This window comes from Coregonus clupeaformis, chromosome 26 (genome assembly GCF_020615455.1).
Source record: "Coregonus clupeaformis isolate EN_2021a chromosome 26, ASM2061545v1, whole genome shotgun sequence".
In the NCBI taxonomy this organism is placed as follows: Eukaryota; Metazoa; Chordata; class Actinopteri; order Salmoniformes; family Salmonidae; genus Coregonus; species Coregonus clupeaformis.
Window position 1 is genome coordinate 14719566 of NC_059217.1, and position 27615 is coordinate 14747180.

At 42.1% G+C, this 27615-nt stretch overlaps 1 protein-coding gene across 1 annotated transcript; it reads left to right on the top strand.

Moving 5' to 3' along the window:
* The first annotated feature begins 342 nt into the window (after positions 1-342).
* Positions 343-10531, top strand: LOC121539925 (protein ABHD8-like). The gene is made up of 5 exons (XM_041848571.2): positions 343-550; positions 7460-8270; positions 8384-8554; positions 8727-8943; positions 9034-10531. The coding sequence occupies exons 2-5, from the start codon at positions 7468-7470 to the stop codon at positions 9262-9264; spliced, it is 1422 nt and encodes a 473-aa protein (XP_041704505.1). The 5' UTR covers positions 343-550; positions 7460-7467; the 3' UTR covers positions 9265-10531.
* The last annotated feature ends 17084 nt before the right edge of the window (positions 10532-27615 follow it).

The following is a 27615-nucleotide window of genomic DNA, read 5'->3' on the forward strand; positions in this document are numbered from 1 at the left end:
AATGTAGCATATCATACTAAAGCAGTCGAATGTAATGTATCGTACTAAACAGGTCAAATGCATCAATATTTAGGATACTATACATCCTACAATTCATATTATATTGTACAATCGTTATTACATTGGTAGGGCAAATGTAATGTACCCCGGATTTTAGTAATTTATAATACGTTTTGCTCTGAGACCAGGTTGCAGAGATGCAGTTACAGGACCAGGGAACAGTTTGAAAAGAGTGAACCGTGCCTTTACAATGGATTAAAAACCTGCACGTGTAGATAGACACCTGGCGTGCGCATTCACTATGCGCCCACGGGCACGTCCAATATGTAATGGAATCGATAACGCACCTTGCTGTTCATTTTTAGTAGCCTATCAGGTAAACTAATGGGTAAGAATGTTGAGGTTCAGAACAGTGCTGCAGACTCCAATTAGATTAGATTATTGGATTGGCTGCAACAGATTATAGCGCGCCTGTTTCCAAGACGCAATATACTGAGAAAGAAGCGTATTATCTAACAATTTTACCCCTGTGGACTTCGACAATAATAAGGTAAGATTCTTCGTTGTTGAGAATGTATCTGTATGAAGCCTGATAAATGATTATAATGGTATGTCGTGTCAACAGAAGGCTAAAAGAGAACTCACCGAAAAATTAGGGCGATATGCTAACCAATTGCATAACATATTCTCAGAATTTAATTAGCCTAAATCAAATACCAAAATGGGGATGTGATATTACCTGTTTGTAAAGTGGTATGGCTGATCTAATGTATCTTGAAAATTGGTGAACAAAAGGTGAAAAACATTCTGGCATTTGCTGTGTATTTGCTGCATCAGACGTTCGTTCACGCTTTGTTGTTTTCCATTCTATGGAAGGGGAACTAGTAAACGGAATAGTAGCAAATAAACTACCAAATGTATTAGATAGGCAACAAAGTATATATATATTCTTGTATCCAACTAATAATCATAAATAATCAATTATATTACATTAATTTCAGTTGTGATATGACCTAATTATTGACATGTGATGTATGAGAGCCCTGATAGGATTTGTCATTTGCACAGCCCATTTATTGCATGACATTCCTGAGATTATATTGAACTGGTTGATGTTTTCAAAATAAGCATATTGTATTGGTTGAGGTTTTCAAAATAAACTTGGATACTATATATTTAATGTAATTTCAAAAGGCCTGATAATCATATAAATTGATACATTATTAATACATAGTCATGAAACTAATGTTCCAGACTACCTCATATTGTCTTTTGTATTAAATGTCACACCAATATTGTGTTTGATTGGTTTTGTGACCAACTTTTTATATGATTTGTATTCAAGACAAAGCACCTATCCTATGGATTGTTTTGAAGATGTCAACCAGTGATAGGTCATGTGATGTTTTGCTTTGTAAAGTAGCCGGTATTGATTGGACCCTCCAGCTGACACCAGTCCATTGGAGGATAATGAACACATTCTCAGCAGCATTTAGACATTTTTGTGTTTTTAGTACCAAATAGGCTCTGATTTTGATCAACTCCTCAGAGACTTCTCTCATGGTTGGTCTCGCCTCTGGTTTAGTACAGAATATACAACATGTATATATATACATGAACTTAGAGTCCGCTTAGCTTCAGATTTCAACACCATTTTTAAAGTCTTGATTGATCCCATGTAGCCTATGCACATCTCATGGTTATGACCCTCACCATGAGCCATCTAATAATCAATTTTCCTGACACACATCCACAGAAGTTGAATCCATTGTTAGTATTTAGTAGTTTATTAGGATCCCCATTAGCTAGAGCCAAAGCTGCAGCTACTCTTCCTGGGGTCCACACAAAACATAAAATATGACCTAATACATAACATTAATAGACAATTACAGCTGAAGAACAGACCTACATACAATTACATAATACAGTTGAAGTCGGAAGTTTACATACACTTAGGTTGGAGTCATTAAAGCTAGTTTTTCAACCACTCCACAAATGTCTTGTTAACAAACTATAGTTTTGGCAAGTCGGTTAGGACATCTACTTTGTGCATGACACAAGTAATTTTTCCAACAATTGTTTACAGACAGATTATTTCACTTAGAATTCACTGTATCACAATTCCAGTGGGTCAGAAGTTTACATACACTAGGTTGACTATGCCTTTAAACAGCTTGTAAAATTCCAGAAAATGATGTCATGGCTTTAGAAGCTTCTGATAGGCTAATTGACATCATTTGAGTCAATTGGAGGTGTACCTGTGGATGTATTTCAAGGCCTACCTTCAAATTTAGTGCCTCTTTGCTTGACATCATGGGAAAATCAAAAGAAATCAGCCAAGACCTCAGAAAGAAAATTGTAGACCTCCACAAGTCTGGTTCATCCTTGGGAGCAATTTCCAAATGCCTGAAGGTACCACGTTCAAATGTACAAACAATAGTACGCAAGTATAAACACCATGGGACCACGCAGCCGTCATACCGCTCAGGAAGGAGACGCGTTCTGTCTCCTAGAGATGAACGTACTTTGGTGCGACAAGTGCAAATCGATCACAGAACAACAGCAAAGGACCTTGTGAAGATGCTGGAGGAAACAGGTACAAAAGTATCTATATCCACAGTAAAACTAGTCTTATATCGACATAACCTGAAAGGCCACTCAGCAAGGAAGAACCCACTGCTCCAAAACCGCCATAAAAAAGCCAGACTACGGTTTGCAACTGCACATGGGGACAAAGATCGTACTTTTTAGAGAAAAATTCCTCTGGTCGGATGAAACAAAAATAGAACTGTTTGGCCATAATGACCATCGTTATGTTTAGAGGAAAAGGGGGGATGCTTGCAAGCTGAAGAACACCATCCCAACTGTGAAGCACAGGGGTGGCAGCATCATGCTGTGGGGGTGCTTTGCTGCAGGAGGGACTGGTGTACTTCACAAAATAGATGGCATAATGAGGAAGGAAAATGATGTGGATATATTGAAGCAACATCTCAAGACATCAGTCAGGAAGTTAAAGCTTGGTCGCAAATGGGTCTTCCAAATGGACAATGACCCCAAGCATACTTCCAAAGTTGTGACAAAATGGCTTAAGGACAACAAAGTCAAGGTATTGGAGTGGCCATCACAAAGCCCTGACCTCAATCCTATAGAAAATGTGTGGGCAGAACTGAAAAAGTGTGTGTGAGCAAGGAGGCCTACAAACCTGACTCTGTTACACCAGCTCTGTCAGGAGGAATGGGCCAAAATTCACCAAACTTATTGTGGGAAGCTTGTGGAAGGCTATCCGAAATGTTTGACCCAAGTTAAACAATTTAAAGGCAATGCTACCAAATACTAACTGAGTGTATGTAAACTTCTGACCCACTGGGAATGTGATGAAAGAAATAAAAGCTGAAATAAATCATTCTCTCTACTATTATTCTGACATTTCACATTCTTAGAATAAAGTGGTGATCATAACTGACCTAAGACAGGGAATTTTTACTAAGATTAAATGTCAGGAATTGTGAAAAACTGAGTTTAAATGTATTTGGCTAAGGTGTATGTAAACTTCCGATTTCAACTGTATATCAAGGATGCCACTTTGCATCGTGCAGAACAGAAGCATGCCTGTAGTCACACCTAGAAGAAGAAGGATTATTGTTAATGTTTGTTGACCCTTAGCAGGCCCGAGACTCAACACTCAGAGGCCATAATGTGCTCTAATTTATCTGATGCTATCTGCTGTTTTCTAAGCGCCAATCCGTACGCAGAGTTGACTACCCTTTGATCTGGGCTTATGTAACACTGTCTTAGCTACGCCATTGGCAGGAATTCTATGTGTTGCTTCTGCTAGCCTTGCAGATATTACTGGCCAATTTGAAGGATTGACTAAATGTGCATATGGACTAGAGGTTTTGACCCAATTGCTGAAATTGTTTGTAGTTGCCAAAAAGTTACACTCTTGTTCCTCAGTGAGTAGACAGACAGCGGGGTGACTTTAATGAGTGTGCACACTAAGAATGTGTATGGGACTTCTGCTATTTGTGGCCAGTGTCATGTGATGCTGATAACATCATAATAACAGCGTTATTGGCCAAGAAAGTGGGTGGCAGTACTTTCATACCTTATTATTCAGATAAGACCGCATGAATGATGTCAACATTAGCTAAATTAATTAAATCGGGGACAGATCCAGCATTGGAGTATGAGTGATGTAAAAACATTGTGTGCCAAACCACAAATAAGCGCACGGTTGCAGTTTGTGGCGTTAACCTCTACCGGATCGGTGTCCCGTTTGAGGAGAGTGCTCTACAACAAAAAACATATCACAGCAACTGGTTTGATACATTCACCTCTGAAGGTAAATAATGTACTTACATTCAGTAATCTTGCTCTGATTTGTCATCCTAAGGTTCCCAGAGAAAAAACATAGCATTGTTTGATAAAATCCATTTTTATATTCAAATGTAGGAACTGGTTTCTACAGTTTGAACCCCTGCTGTCTCTGGCTCCACACCCACCCCGCCCGGCCATCTTGATGTGTGAAAGTTAGTGTGTATAAGCTAATGATCCATCATGCACTGGAGTGGCGCAGTGGCACTCCCGAGTGGCACAGTGGTCTAAGGCTGTGCCACTAGAGATGGTTCGAATCCAGGCTCTGTCGTAGCCGACCGCGACCGGGAAACCCATGGGGCGGCGCACAATTGGCCCAGCGTCGTCCAGGGTAGGGGAGGGAATGGCCGGCAGGGATGTAGCTCAGTTGGTAGAGCATGGCGTTTGCAATGCCAGGGTTGTGGGTTCGATTCCCACGGGGGGCCAGTATCAAAAATAAAAAAATAATGTATGCACTCACTAACTGTAAGTCGCTCTGGATAAGAGCGTCTGCTAAATTACTAAAATATAAATGTAATGCACGACATTCCTGGGAGTGTGTAAACTTATATTTTGTATTACCATATCATTTTTGTATGTTCTCTATAGTTATGTACTTGAAAATGTATCAATTGACGAATTCGGCACATTTGGGCAGACTTGATACAAAATAGTCCAGTATTGCAATGCTTCACTGGATCAATCTGAAACTGTGCACTCACTGCTGCCATCTAGTGTGCAAAATCTAAATTGCGCCTAAACTGCAATATTATATTGTGGCCTTTCTCTTGCATTTCAAAGATGATGAAAAAAAATAATAATAGAAATCGCATGTTTTTTTGTTTGTATTATCTTTTACCAGATCTAATGTGTTATATTCTCCTACATTAATTTCACATTTCCACAAACTTCAAAGTGTTTCCTTTCAAATTGTATCAAGAATATACATATCCTTGCTTCAGGTCCTGAGCTACAGGCAGTTAGATTTGGGTATGTCATTTTAGGCGAAAATTGAAAAAAAGGGTCCGATCCTTAAGAGGTTAATGTGAGAGGGCCCACTTAGTGATTTGTCATTCAGTGTGTTGTGATGAGACACTGAGTCTGTTTTTAGGCATCACTGGAATTATGAATAATTTAAAGCCATAGCACCTATACTCCTGGTTATTGAATAATAAATACAGCAGATGAACACTGAGGGAGACTGCTATGAAAAGGAGGGCAAGGTGTGGTTTAAAGGCAGTCATTTATGCACGGGGACGCAATGTGTATCAGGTTTCTACCTAAAATGACACCTGAAATGGACTACTTATTAACAGTAAGGTGTATGGTCTGTGATTGTAGAAATACGGTAAGCTATAATATATATATACCAGTAAGTTAGATAGCCTATAAGAGGTTCACCTTTTAAACCTTTACATGCTGGCCATGCCCCTGTCAAAATCTACACTGAGAGAAAATGGAGGGCCACGCCACAACAGTCGAGGGACACATTTTTAGAAAGTTTAAACCTGATGTGTCAAGACATCAAGGCTACAGCTACCACAAAACACACAGCACCACAGAACACCATGTGGGCAGAGGAAGTGCAAGTAAGCAACAGAGGGGAAAAAGGAGAGAAAAAGAGAGGAGTAGAATGATATGCTACATTGTTACTATAATCTTCATCCAACCACAGTGAACAGTGGGGCTAAGGTTGAAAAGTCTGCAGTTGTACAAAGAGAATGTCTGGGTCCAACATCAAGCCTCAAAAGAAAGGACATCTCCGGACTATTCTATTATATTCTATTGCAAAAACAAAAGTCGAAAAAATGGTTTATGGAGAACCACTTTTTTTTTGTTTGGAGAAAGAATAGATAGATAGACAAACTAGATTGCGGATTGCAGTGTGTCTGGAGGGAGAGAAAGAAAGAGAGGTATAATCCCTCCTTTCCCAGGAAAGAAAGGAGAGGAGAGGAGAGTAGCAGGAAGACTAATAACACAGGAGGCAGACCCAGCTATACTCTCTCTCTGCTGTTGCCAGTCTGATAAATAACACTTATCTTAAAGAGTCCCTGCTCAGGAAATAATACATTAGGAACACAGCGAGAGGACATAGTGTGAATAAATGTATCAGTAGTTGTAACGATCTGGTTTGGTCTGATTGTTTTGTTATTTTGTCAGGAACATTTTGTCAGTTGTTTGTGTAACAAGTCTATGTTAAAAGCCAAGATGCTGCCCACTCAGAATAGTTTATTTGAATTAAATGGATCTTAAAGAAGAGCCACACCCCAATCCCCTTACAGGGGCTGTCCTGAGACAGATTATGTTTGTGTACACAACGTGCGTGTGTGAATGCATGTAATCTTCGCTTCATTCAGAGCAGTCCCACTCCCAAATACCCCTTTTCCATAATCAGATTGCAACAGCCTGAAAATCACAGAACCATTGTTTAAGTATTCTAAAAAACAGTAGTTGGAAAACAGCATCAGCAATGAAATGCAAAGTTTGTCATTTACTTAAATTATCTAAACAAACACACATGTTCTTGCTTTGTAGCCTCAACAATATTCACCCAAGGCCTTGGGTCCTATGAACTGTAATGATTCTGGAAGACACAGAGTGCACTCATGGGCACACTCTAGCCGGCTTTAACTCAGCCATGGGCTATTACTGTCCCCCCCCCTTTCTATTAATACTTTTAAGGCCTTACTAGGGGAAGTGGCTTGATAGAAGAGCCTATTTATGAGACACGTCTGAAGGAAAATGGTCGAAGTTCTGTGGTTTTAACTAGTCACCAACGTGTCAAAGGAGTTCCTCTCCCATTCCTGAGATATTATGCGCTCATTATTCTGTTGTGCTGGGATTCTAAGAGTGGACTCTGTTCACATTGTCCAACCTTACCCCTAAAGGCTTTAGAATAGGGATTATCCTAGCAGCATGTGTTTGTGTGTGCACACTGTGAGTGGGTGTGTGTTTCCTTATATTTGTATAGTGAAACAGCAGACTATATATCGTCAGACATTGTTATTGCCTTCATTAGTCATATGCATTTGACTTATGTTTATGTCTATGTGTGTGTGCACGCGTCTGTGTTCATGTGTGTGCGTGTGTGTGTTTGACCATCCAGGGGCAGCCATGCTGACCACCTTAATGGACGGCCTCCTCTGCTGCCTGACGGGGAAGTCGGCCAACGTCGTGGTTCCCATAGAAACCTCGGAACCCGCTGATGGCTACGAGTTCGTGGAGGTCAAACCGGGTCGCATCCTGAGGGTCCGACACGTCATCCCGGAGCGGGAGGTGGAGGAAGAGCCCAGCGGGCCGGGGGGAAGCGTCCACTGCAAGAGGAAGATCACAGTGTATCGTAACGGACAGCTACTGATAGAAAACCTGGGGGATGCGGTAAGACAGGAGCTGTTACATGCTCCGAACGGAGAAGCAGAACCCAACTGTACTGTAGAGGTAGAGCTCGGAGACCCACCTTCCAATCCAACTCCCAACCCTGACCCCAAAGTGGACAAGACAGGGTCAGTGGTTGGGACAGGGGGAAGTGGGGCAAGGGGAGCGGCAACAGCTCCAGCCCCGACCCTCGGATTAGCCCCAGATCTGACCCAGCAGCTCCGGAAGCGGCGGCGGAAGCCAAAGCGCACAGTGGTGATCGACAGCGAGAGGAAGATCACATCGTGTAAGGGGACACACGCAGACGTGGCACTGTTCTTCGTGCATGGCGTGGGCGGCTCGCTGGACATCTGGGGCAGTCAGTTGGACTTCTTCTTCCGTCTGGGCTATGAGGTCATCGCGCCAGACCTGGCAGGTCACGGGGCAAGCTTGGCGCCCCAGATCGCGGCGGCATACACGTTTTACGCCCTGGCCGAGGACATGAGGGCCATCTTTAAGAGATACGCACGGAAAAGGAACATACTCATCGGACACTCCTATGGGTGAGTTAGACAGAAGTGTGTTAGTTACAGACACTACATATTGTATTTTTTGCATTTTGCTCTCCCAGACTCTCTCCATCTCTCTCCATCGCTCTCTCTCTCTCTTTCTACAGTGTGTCATTCTGTACGTTCCTGGCCCATGAGTACCCCGACCAGGTCCACAAGGTGGTGATGATAAACGGAGGAGGCCCAACAGCCCTGGAGCCCAGCCTTTGTTCCATCTTCAACCTCCCCACCTGCGTCCTGCACTGCCTCTCTCCCTGCCTCTCCTGGAGCTTTCTCAAGTAAGAGCGGGCGAGTGATAGAGAGAGAGTGTGTGTATGTGTGTGTGCGCCTTCCCTCCCATACAGACAAACTTCAGTACAAAGATCTTTCCGTCTATGTCGTTCAAGTATGATATCCTATGCTCCACTCACTCTCTCCTCTTCCTCTCCTCTGCCTCCCTCCCTCCCTCAGGGCTGGGTTTGCCCATCAGGGTGCGAAGGAGAAGCAGCTATTGAAAGACAACAACGCCTTCAACGTGTCCTCCTTCGTGCTGCGTGCCATGATGAGTGGCCAGTACTGGCCAGAGGGCGACGAGGTGTACCACGCAGAGATCACTGTGCCCATCCTGCTGGTGCACGGCATGTACGACAAGTTTGTGCCCGTGGAGGAGGATCAGCGAATGGCAGAAGTGAGAGGGAAACCTTAATGCCAACTGTAACCCTAACTTTAACCCTAACCCTATCTTTAAACCGAATCTAACCTCCCTGCCTCCTCTCAGATCTTGCTGCTGGCCTTCCTGAAGATAATCAACGAGGGCAGTCACATGGTGATGATGGAGTGTCCCGAGAGCGTCAACACCCTCCTGCACGAGTTCTTCCTCTGGGAGCCAGACTCCCCTCCTAAATCTAAACCACGACCTGAAATCACCGCCAAGAGACCCGAAACCGCCAAGACCCCCACTGCATCCAACGGGGGAGCAACTTCAGAAAGCCAAGCCAAGAATAAGTAACCCAGAGAAGGATGGATGTGTGTTATTGACTCCAATCAAAGCTTGCACACCCAGTGGAGTGTACTGTCTACCATGGCTGGTAGTGCTAGGAATGTCTCCTCAGGTGCAGGGAGCTGGTTTGAGTCAGTTTGAACTGGTCTGGGCTGGTTTTGCGCTGGTTTAAGATTGGGATTTGAGGAGGTGGAATACAGTACACCGGGACAGACGGGCCCATATTTGGTCTAAGTCTGAGCCACTGCACTACATCAGAGAGGAAGGACAGGAGGGACGGACAGATGGCGTCAATGAGGTTGACAGTGGCTGTCTATTGTATTGTTCTGACCTGTTCTGATTGAGTGACTGATCCCTGACTCTGCCTTGGGGTGGTGTGGGGCTGAAGAGGTGCTGATTTGTAGAGGTGGACCTGGTAATGTTATTGATGTTGCGTGTGGTACAAGGACCCAAGTCTATACTTGGGTCCACCTCTAGTTGCACTATGGGTGGAAATGTCAAAACAAGGGTGGATCAGAGAGGGAAGAGAATGTATTGGAAGTGGTCAAGTCACACAGGAAAATAACTAGCCAAGAAGAACGCTTGTTATACTACTCAAGCCAAAGGTTATCCAATGTTTGTGACAAGCAAAACAGAAACACCAGAACTAACTTTTGTTTCCTGACAGTACTTTGAATATTTGAAACTTCACAACATTGTGACTGAAGTTGAATGAGACATTTTAAATGATGTTTGACAATCAATGCTTCTTTTTGAGAAGTAGCTGACTACAATTTATTTAAATGCATTATTCATACTGTATTTAAATGCCCTTCCCTGTCAGAATCATTCCAAAGGACAAGCAAGTTCTTGACATTGACAATGTTTTCCTTTATCTAAAGATACAGAGAAACAACTTGAGGGACAGGGGAAAGACCAATGTATGAATGTTTTACACAAAGTCTCCTTGTGTATTTTATGGGGAAACAAATATGTTTCCTTTGGCTGCTGGTTAACTGGGAAGTACAAACTGGTAGATCATGTGTGTTTTGGGCCCTTTTAAGAAGGAGAATTATACTTGATGTTTCTTCATATTCCTCACCAAAACTATGCTGAACAATGTTGATTGTTTATCTGTTTTCCAGGTAAAAGTGATATAAGCTATGAAAATGTTAATATTGGTACACCAAATATTTTAGTAAAATCGGAGAATTCTTCAATGCCACATAGCAAGCTCTCCGTCATGTAACTATACTGAACAAAAATATAAACGCAACATGTAAAGTGTTGGTCCCATGTTTCATGAGCTGAAATAAAAGATCCCAGAAATCTTCCATAGGCACAAAAAACGTATTTATCTCAAATTATGTGCACAAATTTGTGTACATCCCTGTTAGTAAGCATTTCTCCTTTGCCAAGATAATCCATTCACCTGACAGGTGTGGCATATCAAGAAGCTGATTAAACAGCATGATCATTACACAGGTGCACCTTGTGCTGTGGACAATAAAAGGCCACTCTAAAATGTGCAGTTTTGTCACACAACACAATGCCACAGGTGTCTCAAGTTCTGAGGGAGCGTGCAATTGGCATGCTGACTGCAGGACTGTCCACCAGAGCTGTTGTCAGATAATTTGATGTTCATTTCTCTACCATAAGCCGCCTCCAACGTCCTTTTAGAGAATTTGGCAGTACGCCCAACCGGCCTCACAACCGCAGACCAAGTGTAACTACGCCAGCCCAGGACCTCCATATCCGGCTTCTTCACCTGCGGGATCGTCTGAGACCAGCCACCCGGACAGCTGATGAAACTGTGGGTTATGCACAACCGAATAATTTCTGCACAAACTATCAGAAACCGCCTCAGGGAAGCTCATCTGCATGCTCGTCATCCTCACCAGGGTCTTGACCTGACTGCAGTTCGGCGTCAGAACTGACTTCAGTGAGCAAATGCTCACCTTCGATGGCCACTGGCACGCTGGAGAAGTGTGCTCTTCACGGATAAATCCCGGTTTCAACTGTACTGGGCAGATGGCAGACAGCATGTATGGCGTCAGGTGGGTGAGAGGTTTGCTGATGTCAACGTTTTGAACAGAGTGCCCCATGGTGGCGGTGGGGTTATGGTATGTGCAGGCATAAGCTACGGACAGTGAACACAATTGCATTTTATCAAAAGCAATTTGAATGCACAGAGATAACGTGACGAGATACTGATAATGGCGCCGGATGGGATGGCCGCCGTTTTACGGGCTCCTAACCAATTATGCTATTTTGTGTATTTTTCCGCATTGTTTGTAACTTATTTTGTACATAATGTTGCTGCTACCGTCTCTTAGGACCGAAAAGAGCTTCTGGATATCAGAACAGTGATTACTCACCTCGAACTGGAAGAATATTTTTTCTTTAATGAGTCTGACGCGAAGGATATACTGTTTCTCCTGGACCAGGCCCAAATCCCTGTCATTCGCATGAAGAAAAGACGGAGATACAGGGGGCGCAGATCCGGGGGCCTTGTGAAAATTCATCGGCGAGTGGGTAACCCGCCACTACCATCCGTTCTATTGGCCAACGTGCAATCATTGGAGAATAAACTGGATGAGCTCCGTTCAAGACTATCCTACCAACGGGACATTAAAACTGTATTATCTTATGTTTCACGGAGTCGTGGCTGAACGACGACACAGATAATATACAGTTGGTGGTGGTGGTGTGTGTCTATTTGTCAATAACAGCTGGTGTGCAAATGTCCTCATGATAAGCTGTAGACCACACTATCTACCATCTATATTTTTCATAGCCGTCTATTTACCACCACAAACCGATGCTGGCACTAAGACCGCACTCAACAAGCTATATAAGGCCATAAGCAAACAAGAAAATGCTCATCCAGAAGCGGTGCTCCTAGTGGCAGGGGACTTTAATGCATACAAACTTAAATCCGTTTTACCTAATTTCTAGCAGCATGCAAAGTGTGCAAACAGAGGGAAAAAAACAATAGACCACCTTTACTCCACACACAGAGACACATACAAAGCTCTTCCTCGCCCTCCATTTAGCAAATCTGACCATAATTCCTGCTTACAAGCAAAAACTAAAGTACCAGTGACTCGCTCAATACGGAAGTGGTCAGATGACACGGATGCTACGCTACAGGACTGTTTTGCTAGCACAGACTGGAATATGTTCCAGGATTCATCCAAGGGTATTGAGGAGTATACCACCTCAGTCACCGGCTTCATCAATAAGTGCATCGACACGTACCTATCCCAACCAGAAGCCATGGATTACAGGCAACATCCACACCGAGCTAAAGGCTAGAGCTGCCGCTTTCAAGGAGCAGGACACTAATCCAGACGCTTACAAGAAATCCCGCTATGCCCTCAGACGAACCATCAAACAGGCAAAGCGTCAATACAGGACTAAGATTGAATCCTACTACACCGGCTCTGACGCTCGTCGGATGTGGCAGGGCAACTGTGTAATCATGCTCTCCGTAGCTGATGTAAGCAAGACCTTTAAACAGGTCAACATTCACAAGGCCGCGGGGCCAGACGGATTACCAGGACGTGTACTCAGAGCATGCGCGGACCAACTGGCAAGTGTCCTCATTGACATTTTCAACCTCTCCCTGACCGAGTCTGTAATACCTACATGTTTCAAGCAGACCACCATAGTCCCTGTGCCCAAGAAAGCGAAGGTAACCTGCCTAAATGACTACCGCCCTGTAGCACTCACGTCGGTAGCCATGAAGTGCTTTGAAAGGCTGGTCATGGCTCACATCAACACCATCATCCCGGAAACCCTAGACCCACTCCAATTCGCATACCACCCCAACAGATCCACAGATGACACAATCTCAATCGCACTCCACACTGCCCTTTCCCACCTGGACAAAAGGAACACCTATGTGAGAATGCTGCTCATTGACTACAGCTCAGCGTTCAACACCATAGTTCCCACAAAGCTCATCACTAAGCTAAAGACCCTGGGACTAAACACCTCCCTCTGCAACTGGATCCAGGGCTTCCTGACGGGCCACACCCACACCCATGGTGTCCACATCACCAACAAACTATCATGGTCCAAACACACCAAGACAGTCATGAAGAGGGCACGACACCGCCTTTTCCCCTTCAGGTGACTGAAAAGATTTGGCATGGGTCCCCAAGTCATAGACTGTTCTCTCTGCTACCACACGGCAAGCGGTACTGGAGCGCCAAGTCTTGGTCAAAAAGGCTCCTTAACAGCTTCTACCCCCAAACCATAAGACTGCTGAACAATGAATAAAATGGCCACCTGTACTATTTGCATTGACCCCCTTTGTTTTTACACTGCTGCTACTCGCTGTTTATTATCTATGCATAGTCACTTTACCCCTACCTACAAATTACCTCGACTAACCTGTACCCCCACACATTGACTCTGTACCGGTACCCCCTGTTTGGGGGGGTCCCAGTTCTTCAATGGCCTACATACTCACCAGACATTTCACCCATTGAGCATGTTTGGGATGCTCTGGATCGATGTGTACAACAGCGTGTTCCAGTTTCCACCAATATCCAGCAACTTCGCACAACCATTAAAGAGGAGTGGGACAACATTCCATAAGCCACAATCAACAGCCTGATTAACTCAGCCTGATCAACGAAGGAGATGTGTCGCGCTGCATGAGGCAAATGGTGGTCACATCAGATACTGAATGGTTTTCTGATCCACGCCCCTACATTTTTTAAAGGTATCTGTGACCAACAGATGCATATCTGTATTCCCAGTCATGTGAAATCCATAGATTAGGGCCTAATGAATTTATTTAAATTGACTGATTTCCTTATATGAGCTGTAACTCAGTGAAATCTTTGAAATTGTTGCATGTTGCGTTTATATTTTTGTTCAGTGTACGATCCCTTGGTGGATGAACATGTCAGGAGAAGCCCTGTTTTGTGTCTGATAAGTGTCCTCATACAAAGACTGCATTGAATAACAGTAAATACAGTATAGCTTTACTCTCCAGCTAGGTGTACACTCTGAATGATGCCCTCCTGTATTCCACAGGACAGGTACTGTAGTGTCAGGTTGCTCTCTTTCTAATACAACTGTTACTCTGAAACTATATGGTTGAATTCTGATCTTAGCACTGCAATAGTTCAGTTATTTCAAAATGATCACCATTCCATTTCTGTTTGTCAACCCTTTTAATGTAGCCATGTAATGCTCTCTGTTACTATTGGTTATGGAATAGTCAGTAGATCACCTAAAGATAGCAATATGCATTTTGAAAACATAACACTTAACTGGGCCGTGAAATGAGGTAACAGTAAAATGGAAGACATTCTAAAGCCTCTACAACAAGCTCTCACAGAAAACATGTCCGGCATTAACAATGTTGATAAGGATTTAAGCACAGGTTTCATATTGTTCACAGTATTCAAATGTGTCTGAATATTCGCTTATAGAGTATACCTTTTATACAATATGCAACTTTTACTTGCAAATGATGAGGTCTTGATGCTGAAAATGAGAGAACACGAGATCATTAATAAAATAGAGAATGTAGTTCTCACCAGTCAAATTTGTAAAATGTATATGAAGTGTTTAGTTCATGATTCTCAGTCGTGTTCTCAGTGGAACTTGACTTCAAATTAAAATCATGAATGGTTCTGAATCTGTGTAAACTATCAGTATCCCATTTGTGCACTTGTGTGTCTTAAATGTGTTACTGTGTTCGCCTTTGATTGTGATTTCAGAACTGGACTGCTGAAAGAATGTTCAGTTCACTAAAATAAAATCTGCTGAATATTATACCATACAATCCTTAAATGTTTAAAAGCCAAGTGTATTACAAGTTATTGTCAAAGCTACAATAACTGGGTATTTGTCAAGCTACAAGTAGTAAGTATTTGCACTATATAATACTCTGCTTAACACTAGAATGAACATGAGATATGCCTTAACTACAGTGGAAAGCATTTAGGGGTGACCTCAAGTGGGTGCTGATCCAAGGAAGTGTCCTGTACACCTTGTGTTTGCTGGGAGTATTACAGTTTGAGGAAGCTTTTGGTTATCCATCGTAAAACAGGAAAGTGTAGTGGCGGTAAATAACAAGTAGCTGTCCAGATTAGGAATCAAAGCCATTTGTTACTTACACCATTCAATTCAGTAGGAAAACTACAGTAAAAAAAAAAATATCTTAATCAACTGTGCAAACATACAATGTGGTTCCAATGGCTTAGGCTACTTGGTTTCAGCAAGTAAGAAAACCATTTTTTTCAGTATACATACTTTATCCAGAGTTACAGTCAGGGCATTGTTGCTCAGCATTCAATCTTTTCTTTTGATCAAAGCGTAGGCCAACTTCTCTTGCTTTCTTTTTAGCTCACTTGGCCTGCATCTTAGTAATAGGAAGGGCTGAGTAATCATGGTGTAATAACAGAAAGCAATAAACATTTTCAACAGTTCATCTATCTTTACAAGATATTCAATTGACCATGAAATGTCTCGGCAGAGTCGACACTCCTTTATTTCAGAAGAAATGACTGCTTAACTAAATGAATATACAGGCTTGATTTGCGCTTATATACAATATACAATTATAACAGCCTTAAAGTCTCAACCATTACGCTTACCAATATATCATACAAAGATGAAAAATCTGTAGTTTGAAAACTGCAATGTAGTGCAAAGTTTGCCATTTACTTTGCTTATCAAAATAGCACACAGTTTTGCAATATCCAACACAGCTTACCCTACCATGGCCACACAATACATCATGTAGTTTGCAAAGTCATAATTTTACAGAAATAAAGCTATAACCAACATAATATGAAGCATTTGAAAAGATTGCTTAAAAATCCATTCAAAACACGTCAACTTCAAATGAAGCATTACATGTAGGGGAGACCGGGAATGGTTGTAACACTTTTCACCTTTTAGTCAGTTTCTCAGAGATCGTTTATGGAAGTGTATTCAAAATTTTATACAAACAACCTACATCGGCCCTTTACAAATTGGTGTGGTTATTATACAGTATATATAAATCAAACTGCAAATGCATGGTGTGAAGTGTTACAATTTACCCCATGGTCTGGGTTAGTTGTAACAGTGCTTGGGGTGAATTGTAACAGAATTAAAAAGTGCATAAATCATGACATGTAACTAATTATTGAACGCCTTTATTGAGACCATGAGAGCTACATTGCCATGTTTAGCATTTGGTTTGGCAGAAATAATAATAAATATAAATGATAAAATGTTTATTTTACCCTTCACTAACTGATCTTTCTCAACCAAACAACAACTAGACTAAACTAAACACCTGAACGTTTGTGGTATGTGTGTGTGTCTGTGTGTGTAACTGAATGTTGGACATGTTCACTTAATCAGAATCACAGTTGTGACAGTGGTATGGCTGTCCTGGGGTACAGGCTTGGTGGGCCCTCAATTTGCATTCCTAGCACTGCACCCAGACCTTCTTGGACTTGTTTAAGTGCTCCATGCACACAATGCAGAAGTTTTCCTCATTGGAGGAATCTGAATCTTCTGGTTCAATGTGCTTTGTTTTGGCATTTTTCTTAGGCAAGACAGTTTTTTTGTTGTTGTTCAGTGTGGTTTGTCTTGGATTGCTTCTTTCCAGCTGTTATTTTAGGCAGGGCAATTTTTATTTTTCCCTTCTGAGAGCTTGACTTTTTATGCTGTTCTTCCAGTGCCTGCTTGACGGGTGTATCCTTCCCCTTGTTGTAATTTTCCTGGGCCCTGCTTTTGGGAAGGGGCTCCTGTGCTTGGGACCAGCCCACACAATTGTCCAGTCACATTTATTTATGCTATTTTTTTTATATATTAATCAGTTACCCAATCAAGGCAGGGCCCCCCCAGTTACCCTCGTGGGCCCCCTACCTCTTCTCCTCCCCCATCTGATGATTAGCAGAGCGACAGCAGGCAGCATCAGGCTGTCTACACTCATTGAGAGCGGGCTCCTGAGTCCTCCTGTGGTTGGCGGTTGTAGTGAAAAAAAAAGAAAAGGATATACTACATATCTAATATCACTGTATATACAGTGAGGGAAAAAAGTATTTGATCCCCTGCTGATTTTGTACGTTTGCCCACTGACAAAGAAATGATCAGTCTATAATTTTAATGGTAGGTTTATTTGAACAGTGAGAGACAGAATAGCAACAAAAAAATCCAGAAAAACACATGTTAAAAATGTTAGAAACTGATTTGCATTTTAATGAGGGAAATAAGTATTTGACCCCCTCTCAATCAGAAAAAGATTTCTGGCTCCCAGGTGTCTTTTATACAGGTAACGAGCTGAGATTAGGAGCACACTCTTAAAGGGAGTGCTCCTAATCTCAGTTTGTTACCTGTATAAAAGACACCTGTCCACAGAAGCAATCAATCAATCAGATTCCAAACTCTCCACCATGGCCAAGACCAAAGAGCTCTCCAAGGATGTCAGGGACAAGATTGTAGACCTACACAAGGCTGGAATGGGCTACAAGACCATCACCAAGCAGCTTGGTGAGAAGGTGACAACAGTTGGTGCGATTATTCGCAAATGGATAAACACAAAATAACTGTAAATCTCCCTCTGCCTGGGGCTCCATGCAAGATCTCACCTCGTGGAGTTGCAATGATCATGAGAACGGTGAGGAATCAGCCCAGAACTACACAGGAGGATCTTGTCAATGATCTCAAGGCAGCTGGGACCATAGTCACCAAGAAAACAATACGCCGTGAAGGACTGAATTCCTGCAGCGCCCGCAAGGTCCCCCTGCTCAAGAAAGCACATATACAGGCCCGTCTGAAGTTTGCCAATGAACATCTGAATGATTCAGATGAGAACTGGGTGAAAGTGTTGTGGTCAGATGAGACCAAAATCGAGCTCTTTGGCATCAACTCAACTCGTCGTGTTTGGAGGAGGAGGAATGCTGCCTATGACCCCAAGAACACCATCCCCACCGTCAACATGGAGGTGGAAACATTATGCTTTGGGGGTGTTTTTCTGCTAAGGGGGCAGGACAACTTCACCGCATCAAAGGGACGATGGACGGGGCCATGTACCGTCAAATCTTGGGTGAGAACCTCCTTCCCTCAGCCAGGGCATTGAAAATGGGTCGTGGATGGGTATCCCAGCATGACAATGACCCAAAACACACGGACAAGGCAACAAAGGAGTGGCTCAAGAAGAAGCACATTAAGGTCCTGGAGTGGCCTAGCCAGTCTCCAGACCTTAATCCCATAGAAAATATGTGGAGGGAGCTGAAGGTTCGAGTTGCCAAACGTCAGCATCGAAACCTTAATGACTTGGAGAAGATCTGCAAAGAGGAGTGGGACAAAATCCCTCCTGAGATGTGTGCAAACCTGGTGGCCAACTACAAGAAACGTCTGACCTCTGTGATTGCCAACAAGGGTTTTGCAACCAAGTACTAAGTCATGTTTTGCAGAGGGGTCAAATACTTATTTCCCTCATTCAAATGGAAATCAATTCATAACATTTTTGACATGCGTTTTTCTGGATTTTGTTGTTGTTATTCTGTCTCTCACTGTTCAAATAAACCTACCATTAAAATTATAGACTGATCATGTCTTTGTCAGTGGGCAAACGTACAAAATCAGCAGGGGATCAAATACTTTTTTCCCTCACTGTATGTATTATCATTTGTTTTTGTTTGTGGGGGGTTTGCTGCCTATTGGGCCCCCCACAGGCCTGGGCCCAGGGGCTCCCTGCTTCAGCCTCGGTAAGTCCCTGCAGACAGAAATGAGTGAGAGGACCATACAAACACACTTACCCATAATCCTTATTTTGGACATCAATATCACAAGACTAAGTAGCGGATGCATATACCCAGATAAAGCCTACTCCTGGACACACTGGCCTTTTAGTCCAGGGGAGTAAGCTTAAATCAGGTATGTGCAATTCCCCCTTAACCCTTTAAGATATGGTCCTTCCTAATGGTATGCCTTTACTTACTGGGCTGTGGATCATGCCCTTGCGCAGGGCCTTGGCCACTAGGAACACGTACACCAGTTTCTCTGTCTCAGCAGTGTCCAGGATGTTCCACATTGCACAGAAAATCCCGGAGCGAGACGAGCCTTCACTGAGAGAGAGGAAAGAGAGATGGAGGGATTGACTCAGTAAAGAATAGCGCATTGACCCTTTTAAAACAATCCAGATGCCTCCAAGAGTTGGCAGACATGTAAACAACTCATGTCCGTCAAATTCTGAGGCTTCTCTGGGAGTTCTCGTCCTGCCCATTTCAGGAAGAGGTACTGTTTCATTTAGGTAACTAGCCTTAATGACTACCGCCCCGTAGCACTCACGTTGGTAGCCATGAAGTGCTTTGAAAGGCTGGTCATGGCTCACATCAACACCATCATCCCGAAAAAACCCTAGACTCACTCCAATTCGCATACCGCCCCAACAGATCCACAGATGATGCAATCTCTACTGCACTCCACACTGCCCTTTCCCACCTGGACAAAAGGAACACCTATGTAAGAATGCTGTTCATTGACTACAGCTCAGCGTTCAACACAATAGTGCCCACAAAGCTCATCACTAAGCTAAGGACCCTGGGACTAAACACCTCCCTCTGTAACTGGATCTTGGACTTCCTGACGGGCCGCCCCCAGGTGGTAAGGGTAGGCAACAACACATCTGCCACGCTGATCCTCAACACGGGGGCCCCTCATGGGTGCGTGCTTAGTCCCCTCCTGTACTTCCTGCTCACCCACAACCGTGTGGCCAAGCACGACTCCAACACCATCATTAAGTTTGCTGACGACACAACAGTGGTAGGCCTTATCACCAACAACGATGAGACAGCCTATAGGGAGGAGGTCAGAGCCAACAACCTCTCCCTTAATGTGAGCAAGACAAAGTAGTTGATCATGGACTACAGGAAAAGGAGAGCCGAACACACCCCCATTCACATCGACAGGGCTGTAATGGAGCGGGTCGAGAGTTTCAAGTTCCTTGGTGTCCACATCTCCAACAAACTATCGTGGTTCAAACATACTAAGAAAGTCATGAAGAGGGCACAACAACACCTTTTCCCCCTGAGGAGACTGAAAAGATTTGGCATGGGTCCCCAGATCCTCAAAAATTTCTACAGCTGCACCATCAAGAGCATCCTGACTGGTTGCATCACTGCCTGGTATGGCAACTGCTCAGCATCCGACTTTAAGGTGCTACAGACGGTAGTGCGTACAGCCCAGTACATCACTGGGGCCAAGCTTCCTTCAACACCGGTTGTATTAGGCGCATGTGACAAATACAATTTGATTTGATTTGATTTCGACTACCCCCTTTCCTCTGTAGGGAAAGGATATGGGGTGACATTAGGTCAAGGTCAGGTTCACTTTATTTACCTTTCACAGGGTTTTCCATGGTTTTTCTTGGATTAAATTACCAATATTGAAACAGTGACAAAGCCAGACACATAAACACATTTCATTTCCTTATGTTCTTAGGCCTTGATTCCGACCCAAGTTAAGCGTGTGTAAATGGAACGTAATTCCCATTTTATGCACTTTTCTCTGTATGCATATTCTGACCTTGAACTCAAGCATGAGAATAGCTTGCTATTCACCCGCTATTCTATCGGGTTGGAGATCTTAGAAATAAAGGTGTGGCTGAGGTGTGTAAGCTGTATTCTGACCTTGACTTAATTCCCTCATCATTCCACCACATTTACGCCGAGGAAACCATGAATAAGGTCCAGCGAACCTGCAGGTTTAGAGTGGAAAAAGCATCTACTTAATTTTTTTCTATAGAAATCATAGCATTCTCCATGCACTGTAATTTATAAATGGATAACAGCTATTGATAAGAACTAGGTAAATGAGTAATCCATTTGGAGAAGTGGATTTTAAATATGATCCCTGAAGACGAATGTGAAACCAGCCACATGGAAACAAACTGAAAATCATATCAACATGACATGTATCGCGGCACCTTTTCCACAGTGAAATAGGCTATAAAATGTGCAGTTATTCTGTGCCCTCATAATTTGTGTGGATGAAATTTGGACACACAAGCTATAGGCTTCTGTAGGGCTGAACCTGCCAAGTTGATGTATGCGCTTTCGAATGTTTTAAAGCCCGGGCTTTAATAAAAAATAAATATATATATATGCCATTTAGCAGATGCTTTTATCCAAAGCGACTTACAGTCATGCGTGCATATATTTTTTTGTGTTTGTGTATGAGTGGTCCCGGGGATCGAACCCACTACATTGGCGTTACAAGCGCCGTGCTCTACCAGGGTGGTCCCGGGGATCGAACCCACTACCTTGGTGTTACAACCGCCGTGCTCTACCAGCTGAGCAATTTGTATCATGTTAAATATTAACCACTATCGGGAGCCACCGTCAGTACCCACATACATTTATAACTGTAACTTTAGTGTTCGTTTTCTTAAATTTGTAGCTTACATTTTGCATCATTCCATTCCTTTTACCATTATTTCCTCTGTCATGTAGAGAACTGAGCGTCGCTAGCATTAGTGTATCACATTAGGCTAACGAAACCTTGTACAATAATTTGGGACATGTAGCCTATTTGAATCATTATGGAATTCAGACCACATGTAGCAGGTTAAACCTGGAGCCTGGCGCATGGTTCCCTACGACTGGACCATCATACAGTTCCATGATTAGTGAGAATTAGATTTATAGGACTATTGTTCAACCCCTATTGTACACTTTTGTCCACCTTCCAATATTTCATGGATTGAACTTGAATATGACAACTTTCCAGATGAATCATACCACTGTATTTTTTATTCATCAAAACCTGTTTTTTTATGATTCATACATACTTTCCTAACTCCAAAATGTTCCTAAATAATCTACAAGATCTAAAAAATTTAAATCTACCAGTTGGTGCTGAAACAGAGACAAAGATGCATAGATGGCATTCTTTCATTGATCCCTATATTCTGAACATGTTCTCTCTGTGTATTCAATTGAGTCTGTCAACAAAATTATAATAAAAGGTACACCGTATTTAAAGGAATGGCTTAAGATAAATGTACTTTAAACCCTATTGAATGAAAACTCTGAAAGAAAATCTGTTGACCAGCAAGTGGGAGGGTTTTCAGCGGTTGAAGTACATTTATTCAGAGAGCGCAAGGTAGCCACACCTGCAGAGCACGTTACACAACTTAATAAGGTAAGTCTGAATACCAAGTACTGACAAGTGTGTGGGAAAGGCATGCGTAGGAAAGCTGTAAATTCCTGAGTCGGAATCGGACCCTTAATGAAGAGATTTAAAATAAGCTAGAGGAGAGTTATCACATTTGTCTGACATACATAAGTGGTAACAGACCCCAGACATTCCCTACTGTTAGTCACTGGTTACCTTTGTGTGACGGATTTCGATACTGCGAGTGGTGTAGGCTGGGAGGGTTTCTGTGGCTGTCAACTCAACCTCGTTGTCCCCGAAGGTTTTCTTCTCATTTTACATTTTTAGTCATTTAGCAGACGCTCTTATCCAGTTAGTGAGTGCATACATTATACATTTTTCATACTGGCCCCACAACCCAGGCGTTGCAAACGCCATGCTCTACCAACTGAGCTACATCCCTGCCGGCCATTCCCTCCCCTACCCTGGACGACGCTGGGCTAATTATGCGCCGCCCCATGGGTCTCCCGGTCGCGGCCAGCTACAACAGAGCCTGGATTCAAACCAGGATCTCTAGTGGCACAGCTAGCACTGCGATGCAGTGCCTTAGACCACTGCGCCACTCTCATCAGCTCAGTATGCTGAACAGAACTCCTACAAATACAGAGAAAAACACAGACTAAATGAAACAATGCAATGCACACAAATGCATTAGAATAGCACTACTGTATAATACAGATTATGACCACCTGGTCTCCCTCTGTGCACTTTGTGCACTTTGACAGTGACTTCGACGATAGTTTTTACCCTCTGTCTGAAAACAGATGAGAAGGATTCAAGGACGACATAGTAAAGGGACAATGTACAGATGCTGTACATTGTCTGTACAGATCTGAAAAAGAAGACATTCCTCATTGATCCCTGTGTTGAACGTCCGCCAGTTATTGTACGGTGGCAGTCTCTTGCAGAGACTAAACATACTTGCAAAACACAATTTCTACATCTTATAAACGCTGTTCTTAACCTATGTTAACCTAAGCTACTTACATACAGTATACAATTTAATTCAGTAGTATCTAAACCCACAAGGTATAGCATGGTCAATTCAGGAGGTTTTGCTGTATGAATGTTGAATAAGGTACCTCAACTATGTCGTTTGTTGAATAGCTGAGGTCCGCATATTTAAAAAAAGCACTTTCCTTGTTTTTGTGTCACTATTCTGTGCCCAGGACTAGGGATCTTTGCATGGTATATCCCTTCATTTCCCCGCCACAGTCTCTTCTCCAGTGCATTACAAAGCATTATTCAAAGTCACGGTCAGAGATCCCACCTGATCAGGTACTGTAAAACACAAACATAGGCAACAGATTACATTATAGTCATCCTATCCACAGATCCCAACAGATGTGAAGCAGTTATCGCATACTGTAGGCCTACTGTATGTTCTGTGTTCTTCCATTTCATATTCTGTGACAATTTATTACATTTCAAACTCATTTTTACTCAGCACCCTTCAATTCAACAACTGCATAGTCTAAAGATTGCTGTGGTATGTTCAAAATTATCATATTGAAAATGAAATACAGAAATATCTAATTTACATAAGTATTCAGTATGAAAATGTATGCACTCACTAACTGTAAGTCGCTCTGGATAAGAGCTTCTGCTAAATGACTAAAATGTAAATGTATTCACACACCTGAAACAATACATGTTAGAATCATCTTTGGCAGCGATTACAGCTGTGAGTTTCCGGACAAGTCTCTATGAGCTTTTCCCACCTTGATTGTAAAATATATGCATATAATTATTATTTTTTTTCTTTCAAACTCTGTCAAGTTGGTTGTTGATCATTGCTAGACAGCCATTTTCCAGTCTTGCCATAGATTGTCAAGCCGATTTAAATCAAAAACTGTAACTAGGCCACTCAAGAACATTCAATGTCATCTTGGTAAGCAACTCCAGTGTATATTTGGTTTGTGTTTTAGGTTATTGTCCTGCTGAAAGGTGAATTTGTCTCTCTGTGTCTGTTGGAAAGCAGACTGAACCAGCAACAACAACAAAAAATCCCTAGTTCTTGCCGATGACAAGCATACCCATAACATGATGCAGCAGCCACCACCATGCTTGAAAATATGAAGAATGGTACTCAGTGATGTGTTGTGTTGGATTTACCCCAAACATAACGCTTTTTTTCAGGACATAAAGTTCATTTCTTTGCCAATGTTTTTGCAGTTTCACTTTAGTGCCTTATTTAAAACAGGATGCATGTTTTGGAATATTTTTTATTCTGTACAGGCTTCCATCTTTTCACTCCGTCATTTAGGTTAGTATTGTGGAGTAAATATAATGTTGTTGATCCATCCTCAGTTTTCTCCTATCACAGCCATCAAACTCTGTAACTTTTTTTAAAGTCACCATTGGCCTCATGGTGAAATCCCTAAACGATTTCCTTCCTCTCCGGCAACTAAGTTAGAAAGGACGTCTGTATCTTTGTAGAGACTGGGTGTGTTGATACACCATTCAAAGTGTAATTAATAACTTCACTATACTCAAAGGGATATTCAATGTCTGCTTTATTTTTTATTTTTAACCATCTACCAATAGGTGCCCTTCTTTGCAAGGCATTGGAAAACCTCCCTGGTCTTTGTGGTTGAATCTGTATTTGAAATTCACTGCTCAACTGAGGCACCTTACAGATAATTGTATGTGTGGGGTACAGAGATGAGGTAGTCATTACAAAATCATGTTAAACACTATTATTGCACACAGAGTGAGTCCATGCAACGTATTATGTGACTTGTAAAGTAAATGTTTACTCCTGAACTTATTTAGGCTTGCCATAAACAAAGGGGTTGAATACTTATTGACTCAAGACATTTCGGCTTTTCATGTTTAATTCATTTGTAAACATTTCTAAAAACATAATTCCACTTTGACATTATAGGGTATTGTGTGTAGGCCAGTGACACAAAATCTCAATTTAATCCATTTTAAATTCAGGATGTAACACAACAAAATGTGGAAAAGGTCCAGGGGTGTGAATACTTAGACGTGTTTTTGAGTAATTGATGCCTTGATACTTCGGCTCTACTGAACAGTTACACTGTGAAAGTGCTCAAAACTCTGTTTTAATTCATCCGTGATCTGACAACTTGATGAAAAATGTAAAGAGTCAGAGAAGCATGATATGAAATGCTTATCAATTACTTGTTTGTTACAGATTTAAATGTACATTTTGAGTATGTGGAAATAATTATTGTTAAGTGTCAAAATCTAATCTCCCTCCTGAGTGTTACAGGAGTGGGTCGCAGTTCCGGAGCGACCCACTAGGTATCATCCTCCGACAACCTTAGGCACCTCCTCACTCACAGTCTGGACTAATCATTATCTTATTGGTGTCACCTGTGTCTACCTGTTCACCTGTGTATTTATGCCCTCACTTCCCTGTGTTCCCTTGCTCTGTTTCCTCTGCTAGTTCTTGATTCCAAACAGTACTAATAAGTGTCTGATAGCGAGACGTATGTACAGGTAGTTGAGAAGTGTTCTCCCTTTTTTATTGTTGTTTTCAGTCATAGTTAGTATTTCGTATGTTTGCTGTCAGCCTGTTTTTGGAGACCAATTTGCTCCTCCGTTATTTTGTATCCTGCTTTTGGGACCACCAGTAAAGATCCTTGTTTCACCATCTCTGCCTACTGTCTATCCTGCACCGCACCTGGGTCACACCTCACACCAACCCTTACACATGAGGCTACTGCCTGTTCTACAAGTTGCCAGGAGACATACAAATTGAATACCAGTCTGGCCACATGATTGGGAAAACATACAAATGGGTGTACTCCATATTGACTGATATTAATTTGTTTGGTAGGTAAAATAATTACTTAAAGTTCTTCTGAAAATGGTATCTCACTTTAATTCTCACCAGCCTTCTTTCTACAGGAAACACACAATTTGGGGCAGTTCTGGCTCTGTTTGGTCCATGTAAGGCTTATTGATGTGTTAGTGTGTTTGAAGAAAGCCAGGTTAATGTTCATATCTACAGAGTGAAAGAATAATAATACTATGATCATAATGATACTGAAATAAATCTATGTCTTACATTCTTAGAAAAAAAGATACTACCTAGAACCTATAAGGGTTTTTCGGCTGTCCCCATAGGAGAACCCTTTGAAGAACCCTTTTTGGTTCCAGGTAGAACCCTTTTGGTTCCAGGTAGAACCCTTTTGAGTTCCATGTAGAACCCTTTCCACAGAGGGTTCTACATGGAACCCAAAAGAGTTCTACCTGCAACCAAAAAGGATTCTCCTATGAGGACAGCCAAAGGACCCTTTCGGAACCCTTTTTTCTAAGAGTGGAGACTATTTTTAAGTCGAAAGAGTTTATTTTAAAAACGCTATAACTTACCACACTTGATTTCAACTTCAATGGACGTGGTATTAATGGTTTCATTGTTGTGAGTAATATCTCCAAGACAGATGTACTTCTTGAAGGGTTCCAAATTAGTCAAATTGATAGACCCATTGTTTCCTGTGACTAAAACAAGAATATTAGTGATTTCTTCCTTTGAATAGATTTTTAAAATACTTTCATACTCAATTGAATAAACATTAAATCAATTGTCATATGTAAATTAATATGAAATATGGATTTACAATATAACTCTTTAACTTTACAGGTATAAATAATGTCCAGATCGTCATTATTACACTTTGGCCGCTCAAAATGAAACATGGGAGTGGTTGAGCTGTGATCAGCCTACAGACAACCGCTCATCTAAACTCTATCTGTCTTACTGCAGTCGGTAGATGTACAGTACATTCAGAACTTTCACATATACTGCAGTGTAGATTCATGCTAAATCCACACATACAATGCTGCAGTTTTGCACACAGCAAGAGCTTTTGGATGTACAAGTAACTCTGCATTGGTTGCACAGTGAGACACTGGTATTAGCCTCAGATTATTAAAGTCTTTCACTGAAACCATTTCAGAGAACCAAACAAAGACAGTGGTGATTAAATACTTTACATTACTAATCAAGTCTGTCCATTCTCTGAACATGAGCGGACCAACTCTGTCACAAGTCTCCTTTAAAAGCTAGTCCTCCAAGTAACACTCACCCACAGACAGACAGTTTAGAAGGACTTGACAATCTCAGAGTTACTCTACTAAAACTCAGTTTTAAAGGAAAGGATGCATCAGTTAACCCTGAGAAAGTTACTGCATTTCGAATGATCTCAAGTAAATTTGATTCGT